We start from the raw sequence: 13983 nt of genomic DNA, 5'->3' as shown, positions 1-13983 counted from the left end.
CATATTTAAGTGAACACTAGTTATTGTACACATTTTTATTATCATTTTTTTAATTCTACAAATAAGCATAAAATATTATGCCAAAACTAGTGTCCATAGTAGGCAGACACTTGGACCTACAGTATATGCCAATAATAAAATAAAAACCGGTCAAGCATTGTTAAACTGTAATCAACACCTCACTTTATATAATGTTAAATAAAATATAGGCAGCTAAAATTGCTTAAGATGTTAGCTAAGCATTATGCTATTGAATATAAAACAATTTGAGTGATTTAAGTGTCCTGTGGGATGTTATTGAGTGTTAGAATATGCTTGTTTCTCTGTATATGCAGCATTTGGTAAATGACAGTGGTTACCACAAATAGGCTGCAAAATGGAAAAGTAGAATCATAATTTGCTTTAATACAGTCGTAGGCATGTGAGTGATTTTAAATAAATATGATTTTGTCATCTCTCTTGTCCTTGCATACCCCTCTGCATATTCATGTCGTTGCATATGCTTTGCATACTTCTAAAACACACAATTGCAGGCCATAATGTAATGATCAAAACAGAGGTGTAAAATGACCAAAGCTTTAATCATCTGTATACACCTTAAATAGTGGCATTGACATCAGCCAACATGTCATATTACAAACAAGTGAGCCAATAAGGTGTGGTATATGTTAATATTCACCAATCACAGGCCTAAGCATGCAAAGTGCACAACATTTAACCCAGAACTATATTTAGTTTTTGTGCTACACTAGTCACTAGAAAATCTACTGCCCCAAACCCGATGTCACAAAAATTTGTGACCCATTTTGCCTCGTTTCACAACCGTAGTTGAATAAATAGGTCATGCACCCCCTTTTAGACAACAAGGGATCATTGATCAATATTTACATTTGGATAATGTAGGAGTAGGTAGCTACTGTGCTATAGAACTATCCCTCAAAAATTTACAGCACCCCCTAAACCGAACTGTTGTAAGCAGTGGCCTAGTTATCCTACACCAGAAAACACAGCTGGTTTAACGCCGTTTCAGTTCTTAAACCCATAACAAATAAAAGAACTAGTTAAAAAAAAAAGAAAAGAAAATGTTATCAAAATTATTGTTTCTGTTTACTGTTGTTCAGGTGAAGCTTCATTAAAGGAAATTAAACACTTAAAAACATTTTGGGCCAGATTACAAGTTGAGCGCAAAGTTATTACGAGTTAGGTGCAAAGCATGGAAGCAGTGTGCTCACGAGAGCGCTTCCATAGGCTCCAATTGGAGCCTCGTTCTCATGCCGTCAGACAGGGTATGAGAACAAGTGCAGCGAAGGGGTTAAGTCGCTCAGCAATGGGCCGCAATGTGTAAATATATATGTGTATGCTTATATACATATATATTTACTGGGAACACACAGTTCCTATAGACCACTATGTAAAGGCACTTTTGAGTGCCGTTTTTTTCCCCAAACACCCCACAGTCGCCAACTTTAACCCCCAAAACTGCCTAGTGCAGTTATATATTTTTTTTAAATAAAACTACTATCTGTTATTTTAAAAAAAAAAGCATTACACACTGTATTTTGGGGGCATTTGGGGCACATTTAAAAAATTGAGATTAGTCCTTACCTCCCTCTAGTGATAGATGTCACCATATTGAAATCTAGCTTTCACTGCATTCCAGATATCTGCAGTAAAACCCAAGTCCCAAAATGGCAGCACCCATTAGTAGAAGGAGGTGTATGAAATGAATTTAGTGTTTAAGTTCCTTTAACTTCACATTAAGTAGTATATATTATAAATATGGTTGATGTAATTGTTTGATAGAGAAAATAACTTTAATATCTAAGCATCTTTTGGAAGGATTTTACCTGATGGTGTATAATAGGAAGGATTTTACCTGATGGTGTATAATGAGAAGGATTTTGCCTGATGGTGTATCATGGGAAGGATTTTACCTGATGGTGTATCATGGGAAGGATTTTACCTGATGGTGTATAATGAGAAGGATTTTACCTGATGGCGTATAATGGGAAGGATTTTACCTGATGGTGTATAATGAGAAGGATTTTACCTGATGGTGTATCATGGGAAGGATTTTACCTGATGGTGTATAATGAGAAGGATTTTACCTGATGGCGTATAATGGGAAGGATTTTACCTGATGGTGTATAATGAGAAGGATTTTACCTGATGGTGTATCATGGGAAGGATTTTACCTGATGGTGTATAATGAGAAGGATTTTACCTGATGGCGTATCATGGGAAGGATTTTAACTGATGGTGTATCATGGGAAGGATTTTACCTCATGGTGTATCATGGGAAGGATTTTACCTCATGGTGTATCATGGGAAGGATTTTACCTCATGGTGTATCATGGGAAGGATTTTACCTCATGGTGTATCATGGGAAGGATTTTACCTCATGGTGTATCATGGGAAGGAGTTTGGGAAATGAACATAATGCTTTAATTAGAAATTATGTAAACTTGTATGAGAATGAGACAACAGCTGGACAATGTAGCACAGTGGGATAGAGTAGACTATAGTATGGCACAAAGCCAAAATCTAAACAACATAAACTGCTAAAGTGAGTATATAGGTGGGGAGAGTCAGGAAATAAGTTTATGGATATCAGAGAAATGAAACTGTTCTTAATGATATGTACTTAAAGGGAAAGTAAATACCTTGAGATTTTTATGAAACATGTTTCGCTATTCATAGTTAAAGTGCAATACACTATTTCATTATTTATTTAGCTCATTCTCATGTAATTTAGTCCTGAAATTGTGACTTTTCTAATTCTTAGAGCTGTAAATGCTCAAGGCTAACCCTCCCCTAATTAGATTTAGCAGATAACATCTGTAAAACAATGCACTTTATACTGACAATATGACTGTGTCTAGCCTTGTCAGCTGCAGAATCAAGTTCGGATTGGTTCCTGCAAATCAGACAAGTGATGTTAATCATTTTAAAAATGTTTAGATTTGGCTGATTTTTTATTCTATAGCAAAACAATAGAAATGTCTTTAAATTACAAGGTGTTTACTGTTCTTTAAACTGATATTAAAGACACTTTTCATATTCTTAGCACGGGGTATATGTCAACAAAAGATCTGCATACACAGTATAAATCAACAAAATGTCTGCATATAAAATAAGTTTTAAGAACAGTTAAAATTATGATTTGTTAGCAAACTTTGAACTGTCTGCAGTCTAGGGGCAAGCTACTTGGAAAGAGGCAAACCAACTTAAAAGGCCTTGATTATTGTTTATCTAATCTTCTATGCCAGTTATGGCTGACCTTGGCACCCCTGATGTTTTGGAAACTACATTTCCAATGATGCTCAACTGCAGGGTGCCTAAGAATGATGGGAAATGTAGTTCTAAAACATCTGGGGTGCCAAGGTTAGCGATTACTGTCATATGCTGCGCTCAATTAGGGACAGAATATTTCAAGAAATAGCTGTGCAGTATATACAGTAGCAGGGTCAGAGCTCTGGGTAGCATTATAAACTCTCTGGAAGCAGTAAAAAAAAAAAAAAAAGCATAATAATAATCTTTACTATAATCTCGTTTGTAACGTGTCCGTCGCTGTTGCCAGTAGCGCACGCATCCTCAAAGGAATGTTGGCTGCGCAAGGCAGCCAAAAGAATGTTGGCTGCGCGCAGCAAAAAGAATTCACCTGGATGCAAGAAAGCTGCATCCCGATGGATTCCGAAAATGGCAGGGTGGTGAAAGAATCCACCGCAGTGTTGGCAAACCTGAAGTCTTAAAAAAAAAAAAAAACATGCACCTGCCCGCAAGAAAAAAATAAAAAACAAGTAACCGCCCGCACAAAGTATAACAAAAAAAACCTAACCTCCCGCATGTATTAACAAACACCTAAACCACAAACCCCCACATCACAAAATAATAAAGTAATTAACCCCTAATCCGCAAATAACATAATTAAAATATTAACCCCTTAACCGTTAACCTCTCACATCGCAATAAATCTAATGAACCTATTAACCCCTAAACCGACAAACCCTCACATCGCAATAAACCTAATTTACCCATTAACCCCTAAACCACCAACCCCCAAAATAGGAATACACCTAATTAACCTATTAACCCCTAAACCGCCAAACCCCCACCTCACCATAAACCAAATTAACCTATTAACTCCTAAACCGCCAACCCCCCACAACGCAAATAACTAATTTAATTACTAAGCCCCCTAACCTAACACCCCCTAAATTAACCCTAATACTAAGTTACACTTAAATAAAACCTAACATTAAATTACAAAAAAATAATAAAAAATTACAAAAAATAAAAAACTCTAAATTACAGAAAAAAATAAACAAAATTATCAAAAATAACAAAAATTAAACCTAATCCCTATAAAAATAAAAAATCCCCCCCAAAGTAAAAACACCCCTTAAACTAAACTACCAATAACCCTTAAAAGGGCCTTTTGTAGGGCATTGCCCTAAGTTAAACAGCTCTTTTACATTTAAAAATTACTAAATCCCCCCTAACAGTAAAACCCCTCACCCACCAAACCCCCCAAAATAAAAAAAAAACTAACACTAAAAAAACCTAAAGTACCAATTGCCCCTAAAGGGGCATTTGTATCGGCATTGCCCCTAAAAGGGCATTCAGCTCTTTTACTGCCCTTACAAGCTCAATCAGCTCTTTTTCCGCCCATTAAATCCCTAATCTTCAAAATAAAACCCCCCCCGCAAAAATAAAAAAAAAATCTTAACACTAAGCCCCCAAATAGGTACTCACCGTTCCTGAAGTCCGGCGGAGAAGGTCATCCAGGCGGTTCCATCATCCATTGAGGACCGCCGCTGAGGATACACGTGTCAGGGAAAACAGCTCCGCACCTCCGCTCCGCACCGCCGGTGAGGACCACCACTGAGGATCCACAGCTCCACACCTCCACTACGCGCCGCTTTTGTTCTGGATGAAGATAGAAGATGATGGAGCTGTCTGGAAGAGACCTTCTTTGCAGGACTTCAGGAACGGTGAGTACCTATTTGGGGCTTAGTGTTAGGCTTTTTTAATTTTTTTTTTTAATTTTTAAGATTAGGGATTTAATTGGCTGAAAAAGAGCTGATTGCCCTTTTAAGGGCAGTAAAAGAGCTGAATGCCCTTTTAAGGGCAATGCCCATACAAATAAATGCCCATTTAGTGGCAATAGGTAGTTTAGGTTTTTTTAGTGTTAGTTTTTTTATTTTGGGAGGTTTGGTGGGGGGCTTACTGTTGGGGGATAATTGTTCATTTGTTTAGGTAAAAGGGCTGTTTAACTTAGGGCAATGCTCTTCTAAAGCCCTTTTAAGGGCTATTGGTAGTTTAGTATTAGATTAGGGGGTGTTTTTATTTTGGGGGGATTTTTTATTTTTAAAGGGGTATTAGTTTAGGTTTACATTTTTTATTTTGTTTATTTTTTTCTGTAATTTTACAGCATTGGGGGTTGTAGTTTTTTTTTTTTTTTTTAAATAGACTTCCCTCTGGGCAGGCTTATCGCCTAGTAATAATAATAAATACTTTTTTCAGAGTTAAATTACATGAAAGGCAGATAAAATAACTAATGTAGAGTACAACGTTTTTTTTTTAAACTATTAATAATTTACCATTTTTTTCAGAATTACATTTTTGAATGTATTGTCCTATCTAGAAGCGCTGAACAATCTATCCCATCTGGTTGTACTACTTGAATTGTGCAGAAATGCCTAAAACCACTCTAGAAAGTCACCCAAAACTGCTTGTTTAATTAGGACTGATCATCACTTAATTAATCTATTTATTAATAGAACAAGAAAACTATTACCCTTCAACCTATGTATAGGTGTGCTATTTATTATTGCAAAGGTTTAATGTGTAAGGCTGTCATCTATTCATATTTAACAGAAAATCTAATTTGTTAAATGGACAGTAAAGTCAAAATGAAACATTTATTATCAGATAATTTGAAATTTGCTTTGTTCTTTTGTTATCCTTTATTGAAAAGCATGTCTAAGTAGGCTCAGGAGCAGCAATGAACTACTGGGAGCTGGTGATTTTTGGCTGCACATATATGTCTCTTGTCATTGGTTTACAAGATGTGTTCAGCTAGCTCCCAGTAGTGTATTGCTGCTCCTTGGTTTTTCCTCTTCACCAAAGAATACCAAGAGAACAAAGAAATCAATAATAAAGTTGTTAATAATTGCATGCTCTATCTGAATCATGAAAGTTTAATTTTGACTTTATATACTCTTTAAAGGGACTGTCTACACCAGAATTGTTATTGTTTAAAAAGATAGATAATCCCTTTATTACCCATTCCCTAGTTTTGCATAACCAACACAGTTATAATAATATACATTTTACCTCTGTGATTATCTTGTATCTAAGCCTCTGCAGACTGCCCCCTTATTTTGACAGACGCATTTTAGCCAATCAGTGCTGACTGACTCCTAGGTAACTCCAAGGGCGTGAGCACAATGTTATCTATATGGCACACATGAAGTAACGCCTTTGTGAAAAAATGTCAAAATTAATTCAGATAATAGGGGGCCTTCAAGGGCTAAGAGATTAGCATATAAGCCTACCTAGGTTTAGCTGTCCATTAAGAATACTAAGAGAGGAAATCAAAATTGATGATAAAAGTACATTGGAAAGTTGTTTAACATTACATGCCCTATCTGAATCAAAAAAGTACATTTTTGACTAGACTGTCCCTTTAACCCCTTAACGATGCATGTCGTACAGGGTACGTCGCACACAACCTGGTCTTAAAAGACCAGCGACGTACCCTGTACGACATTAGGGGTTTAAAACGGCTGGAAGCAATCCTGCTCGCTTCCAGCCGCTTTCCGGTTATTGCAGGATGCCTCGATATCGAGGCATCCTGCAATAACACTCCTGGGCCATCCGATGCAGAGAGAGCCACTCTGTGGCCCTCTCTGCACCGGACATTGATGGCCGGTATCGTTGGTGGGTGGGAGCCGACTTGGGAGGCGGGTGGGCGGCCATCGATGGGCCGGGAAATGTAGAGGGGGGCGGGATCGGGGCGTGGCCGAAGGGGGGCACGCACGGGGGGCGGCGGGCGCGCGCGTGCACGGGGCAGGAGTGGGTGGGAACCGCTACACTACAGAAAAGTTTTGTTTGTATAAGTGGGAGAAAGGGGTATTTTAATGTTTAAAAAAAAAAAATCGAAGGTATCTAGGAGGAAACAATCGAAGGTATCTAGGAGGGGGTGGGGGCATGGTCTTTGGTGGGGGGGGGGAGCTACACTACAGAAAATGGGAACATTTTTAAAAAACAACAATTTTATTCTAAACTGGGTACTGGCAGACAGCTGCCAGTACCCAAGATGGCGCCCATTAAGGCAGAGGGGGAGGGTTAGAGAGCTGTTTGGTGGGGGATTGGCTGAAAAAGAGCTGATTGCCCTTTTAAGGGCAGTAAAAGAGCTGAATGCCCTTTTAAGGGCAATGCCCATACAAATAAATGCCCATTTAGTGGCAATAGGTAGTTTAGGTTTTTTTAGTGTTAGTTTTTTTTATTTTGGGAGGTTTGGTGGGGGGCTTACTGTTGGGGGATAATTGTTCATTTGTTTAGGTAAAAGGGCTGTTTAACTTAGGGCAATGCTCTTCTAAAGCCCTTTTAAGGGCTATTGGTAGTTTAGTATTAGATTAGGGGGTGTTTTTATTTTGGGGGGATTTTTTATTTTTAAAGGGGTATTAGTTTAGGTTTACATTTTTTATTTTGTTTATTTTTTTTCTGTAATTTTACAGCATTGGGGGTTGTAGTTTTTTTTTTTTTTAAATAGACTTCCCTCTGGGCAGGCTTATCGCCTAGTAATAATAATAAATACTTTTTTTCAGAGTTAAATTACATGAAAGGCAGATAAAATAACTAATGTAGAGTACAACGTTTTTTTTTTTAAACTATTAATAATTTACCATTTTTTTCAGAATTACATTTTTGAATGTATTGTCCTATCTAGAAGCGCTGAACAATCTATCCCATCTGGTTGTACTACTTGTATTGTGCAGAAATGCCTAAAACCACTCTAGAAAGTCACCCAAAACTGCTTGTTTAATTAGGACTGATCATCACTTAATTAATCTATTTATTAATAGAACAAGAAAACTATTACCCTTCAACCTATGTATAGGTGTGCTATTTATTATTGCAAAGGTTTAATGTGTAAGGCTGTTATCTATTCATATTTAACAGAAAATCAAATTTGTTAAATGGACAGTAAAGTCAAAATGAAACATTTATTATCAGATAATTTGAAATTTGCTTTGTTCTTTTGTTATCCTTTATTGAAAAGCATGTCTAAGTAGGCTCAGGAGCAGCAATGAACTACTGGGAGCTGGTGATTTTTGGCTGCACATATATGTCTCTTGTCATTGGTTTACAAGATGTGTTCAGCTAGCTCCCAGTAGTGTATTGCTGCTCCTTGGTTTTTCCTCTTCACCAAAGAATACCAAGAGAACAAAGAAGTCAATTATAAAGTTGTTAATAATTGCATGCTCTATCTGAATCATGAAAGTTTAATTTTGACTTTATATACTCTTTAAAGGGACTGTCTACACCAGAATTGTTATTGTTTAAAAAGATAGATAATCCCTTTATTACCCATTCCCCAGTTTTGCATAACCAACACAGTTATAATAATATACATTTTACCTCTGTGATTATCTTGTATCTAAGCCTCTGCAGACTGCCCCCTTATTTTGACAGACGCATTTTAGCCAATCAGTGCTGACTGACTCCTAGGTAACTCCAAGGGCGTGAGCACAATGTTATCTATATGGCACACATGAAGTAACGCCTTTGTGAAAAAATGTCAAAATTAATTCAGATAATAGGGGGCCTTCAAGGGCTAAGAGATTAGCATATAAGCCTACCTAGGTTTAGCTTTCAATTAAGAATACTAAGAGAGGAAATCAAAATTGATGATAAAAGTACATTGGAAAGTTGTTTAACATTACATGCCCTATTTGAATCAAAAAAGTAAATTTTTGACTAGACTATCCCTTTAACCCCTTAACGACGCATGTCGTACAGGGTACGTCGCACACACCCTGGTCTTAAAAGACCAGCGACGTACCCTGTACGACATTAGGGGTTTAAAACGGCTGGAAGCAATCCTGCTCGCTTCCAGCCGCTTTCCGGTTATTGCAGGATGCCTCGATATTGAGGCATCCTGCAATAACACTCCTGGGCCATCCGATGCAGAGAGAGCCACTCTGTGGCCCTCTCTGCACCGGACATTGATGGCCGGTATCGTTGGTGGGTGGGAGCCGACTTGGGAGGCGGGTGGGCGGCCATCGATGGGCCGGGTAATATAGAGGGGGGCGGGATCGGGGCGTGGTCGAAGGGGGGCGCGCACGGGGGGCGGCGGGCGCGCGCGTGCACGGGGCAGGAGTGGGTGGGAACCGCTACACTACAGAAAAGTTTTGTTTGTATAAGTGGGAGAAAGGGGTATTTTAATGTTTAAAAAAAAAAAAATCGAAGGTATCTAGGAGGAAACAATCGAAGGTATCTAGGAGGGGGTGGGGGGTTGGTCTTTGGTGGGGGGGGGGAGCTACACTACAGAAAATGGGAACATTTTTAAAAAAACAACAATTTTATTCTAAACTGGGTACTGGCAGACAGCTGCCAGTACCCAAGATGGCGCCCATTAAGGCAGAGGGGGAGGGTTAGAGAGCTGTTTGGTGGGGGATCAGTCAGGTTGGGGGCTAAGGGGGGGTCCTACACATCAGCATATGTAAATATGCTTTAAAAAAAAAAAGCCTAAATATACCTTTTATTTTAGTACTGGCAGAGTTGCTGCCAGTACTAAAGATGGCGGGGACAATTGTGGGGTGGGGGAGGGAAGAGAGCTGTTTGGGAGGGATCAGGGGGTCTGATGTTTCAGGTGGGAGGCTGAGCTCTACACTAAAGCTAAAATTAACCCTGCAAGCTCCCTACAAGCTACCTAATTAACCCCTTCACTGCAAGCCATAATACACGTGTGATGCGCAGCGGCATTTAGCGGCCTTCTAAGTACCAAAAAGCAACGCCAAAGCCATATATGTCTTCTATTTCTGAACAAAGGGGATCCCAGAGAAGCATTTACAACCATGTGTGCCATAATTGCACAAGCTGTTTGTAAATGATTTCAGTGAGAAACCTAAAATTCTGAAAAATTTAAAGTTTTTTTTAATTTGATTGCATTTGGCGGTGAAATGGTGGCATGAAATATACCAAAATGGGCCTAGATCAATACTTGGGGTTGTCTACTACACTACACTAAAGCTAAAATTACCCCAAAAAGCTCCCTACATGCTCCCTAATTAACCCCTTCACTGCTTGGCATAATACACGTGTGGTGCACAGTGGCATTTAGCGGCCTTCTAATTACCAAAAAGCAACGCCAAAGCCATATATGTCTACTATTTCTGAACAAAGGGGATCCCAGAGAAAAAATTACAACCATTTATGCCATAATTGCACAAGCTGTTTGTAAATAATTTCAGTGAGAAACTGAAAGTTTGTGAAAAAATTTGTGAAAAAGTTAACTATTTTTTGTATTTGATCGCATTTTGGCGGTGACATGGTGGCATGAAATATACCAAAATTGGCCTAGATCAATACTTTGGGATGTCTACTAAAAAAAAATATATACATGTGAATGGATATTCAGGGATTCCTGAAAGATATTAGTGTTCTAATGTAACTAGCGCTAATTTTGAAAAAAAATGGTTTGGAAATAGCAAAGTTCTACTTGTATTTATGGCCCTATAACTTGCAAAAAAAGCAAAGAACATGTAAACATTTGGTATTTCTAAACTCAGGACAAAATTTAGAAACTATTTAGCATGGTTTTTTTTTGGTGGTTGTAGATGTGTAACAGATTTTGGGGTCAAAGTTAGAAAAAGTGTGTTTTTTTCCATTTTTTTCTCATATTTTATATGATATGATGAAAATAATGGTATCTCTAGAAAGTCCATTTAATGGCGAGAAAAACGGTATATAATATGTGTGGGTACAGTAAATGAGTAAGAGGAAAATTACAGCTAAACACAAACCCCGCAAAAATTTAAAAATAGCCTTGGTCCCAAATGGACAGAAAATGGAAAAAGGGCTGTGGTCATTAAGGGGTTAAAGGGACACTGAACCCAAATTTTTTCTTTTATGATTTAGATAGAGCATGCAATTTTAAGCAACTGTCTAATTTACTCCTATTATCATTTTTTCTTCGTTCTCTTGCAATCTTTATTTGAAAAAGAAGACATCTAAGCTTTTTTATTAGTTCAGAACTCTGGACAGCACTTTTTTATTGGTGAATGAATTTATCCACCAATCAGCAAGAACAACCCAGGTTGTTCACCAAAAATGGGCCGGCATCTAAACTTACATTCTTGCATTTCAAATAAAGATACCAAGAGAATGAAGAAAATTTGATAATAGGAGTAAATTAGAAAGTTGCTTAAAATGTCATGCTCTATCTGAATCACGAAAGAAAGTTTTTGGGTTCAGTGTCCCTTTAAATACACAGACAATTGCAGTTAGTAAAATTGTTTTAAAAAATGTAACTGTGTTTTTTCTTAAAAAATAACATGCTAAACACATTTATTTTTCATTGTTACTTTTCAGTCATTACTGGCAGCACAGCAGCTGGCTTCAGCGGTGGCAGGAGTGATGCCAGGTGGCGCTCCGGCCCTCAACCAACCAATTCTTATTCCATTTAACATGGCTGGGCAGCTTGGAGGGCAACAAGGACTGGTCTTGACGCTGCCTACAGCCAACCTTACCAACATTCAAGGTCTGGTGGCAGCTGCTGCTGCAGGAGGAATCATGACGCTACCACTGCAAAATTTACAAGGTAAGACACAGAGTAGGGCGGTCATAGAACTTGTCAATATGTATGTAACCTTTTTAATGCTTTACCAAGATGAATTCAAAATCTCCACATCTCAACAAAACAGATTGAGTGTTACCCAGCTCAGCTGTCACCAGTTTTCTTTCTTTTTATCCAATATTAATTATTAACAAATATTGGTCTCATTGGGACAATTATGTCCACATTTCAATATTTAATTGTTTTGTAAGAATTTGTTTAGTAACTTACTGCTATAAAAAAAATGTTTTGTTACCAAAAATATTGTTTTTCCTCAAAAGAATTTTCACATTATGTATCAATTTCAATTTCTGTATTACACAATAAAGCATGTCATAATTAAATCATAATTAAAGGGATGTATAGTCAAAATTATACGTTCGTGATTCAGACAGAGCATGCAATTTTAAGCAACTTTCTAATTTACTCCTATTATCAATTTTTTTTCATTCTCTTGGTATCTTTATTTTAAAAAGCTGGAATGTAAACTTAGAAGCTTATTTTTGGTTCAGCACCTGGGTAGCGCTTGCTGATTGGTGTTTAAATGTAGCCATGTAATCAGCAAGCACTACCCAGGTTCTGAACCAAAAATGGGCCGGCTCCTAAGCTTACTTTGCAGCTTTTTTAAATAAAGATACCAAGAGAACGAAGAAACATTGATAACAGGAGTAAATTAGAAAGTTGCTTAAAATTGCATGCTCTATCTGAATCATGAAAGTTTATTTTTGACTAGACTATCCCTTTAAGTCATTTCTATATATAAAAATTGCAATTTACATATGTTGATCTTTAATTATAAGTGAAAAAAAAAGTGTAGAAATAAGTGTCTAAATTTGAACTGGAAAGAGTGCATCAGTTATATATGTGCACTTTCTATTAAAGCTCATTGGCTGATAGGTCTTTACTACTGTTGCTTATTTACTGATAGTTATAAAGTGCTTAATCACTGATAGTTGTAAAGAACATTTGTACATATCAGCCAATGAGCATTAGCCGCAGTTATCTATTGGCAAATAAAAATTAGTAGGAAATGCCTTTTTCAGAAAAAAAAAAATTGGTATGTTTATATAGTGCTCATTTTTACCTCTGAGAGTGATTTTTTTAAGTACTATGTTCCTTTTAATGAATAGCACACCTCAGTTTGTTTTTTAATTATCTGCTTTAATTGGTACTTCCACAAATCTCAAGCAAATCCAAAGTACAAAAAATAAAATGGTGATTGTTACTAAGGGGACGATTTATTAAGCCCCTGTTTTCGCGCGAGCCTTCAGGCTCGTTGGAAACAGAAGTTATGAAGCAGCGGTCTAAAGACCGCTGCTCCATAACTTGTCCGCCTGCTCTGAGGCTGCAGAGAGAAATCAACCCGATCGAATACGATCAGGCTGATTGACACCCCCTGCTAGCGGCCAATTGGCCGCAAATCTGCAGGGGGCGGCATTGCACCAGCAGTTCACAAGAACTGCTGGTGCAATGATAAATTCCGACAGTGTATGCTGTCGGCATTTATCGATGTGCAGCAGACATGATACGCCACATCAAGAGTTCATATAATTCATGTGAAGGAAAACAGTTTTCTTTGTAGCAGACGAGAGGAAACTCCCATCTGCTGAACTGGACCCACTGTGTGGAGTGAATGAGAAAATTCTGGTAGATAAAAAATATGTGTAGGTAAATATACCCATATTTAGCTTTTATGGGTCAGTTTGATAGATCTTGGGGCCGATTTATCAAGGGCCGAATGGCCCCTGATGCCCCTGATTCCGCGCAAGCCTTCAGGCTCGCCGCAAACAGCAGTTATGAAGCTGTGGTCTTAAGACCGCTGCTCCTTAACTCGTCCGCTACCTTTGAGGCGAATCTGCAGGGGGCGGCATTGCACAAGCAGTTCATTAGAACTGCTTGTGCAATGTTAAATGCCGACAGCGTATGCTGTCGGCATTCAGCGATATTTGTTGGACATGATCCACTGAGCGGATCATGTCAGACAGACACTTGGTAAATCGGCCCACTTGTTTCTGATGAGTGCTCAAGCAAATACACTTGTCACAGTTCCCTCCACAAATAGCACTGATTGAATTCTTAAAATTGTGAGTGGTACCTTAGTTTTTGCTTGCATGAGTGTGCATACTCACATATCT

General features: G+C 38.0%; 1 protein-coding gene across 1 annotated transcript in view; it reads left to right on the top strand.

The window, feature by feature from the left end:
• The window catches only part of POU6F2 (POU class 6 homeobox 2), a 675911-nt gene that overhangs the window by 260317 nt on the left and 401611 nt on the right, over positions 1 to 13983 (top strand). The window contains exon 3 of the mRNA XM_053714422.1: positions 11605 to 11833. Coding sequence (XP_053570397.1) covers positions 11605 to 11833 — 229 coding nt within the window. The remainder of the gene's footprint in view (positions 1 to 11604; positions 11834 to 13983) is intronic.

Source organism: Bombina bombina, chromosome 5, assembly GCF_027579735.1.
Source record: "Bombina bombina isolate aBomBom1 chromosome 5, aBomBom1.pri, whole genome shotgun sequence".
In the NCBI taxonomy this organism is placed as follows: domain Eukaryota; kingdom Metazoa; phylum Chordata; class Amphibia; order Anura; family Bombinatoridae; genus Bombina; species Bombina bombina.
Note: the sequence above shows the minus strand (reverse complement) of the source record. Positions and strands in the feature narration are given on the sequence as shown.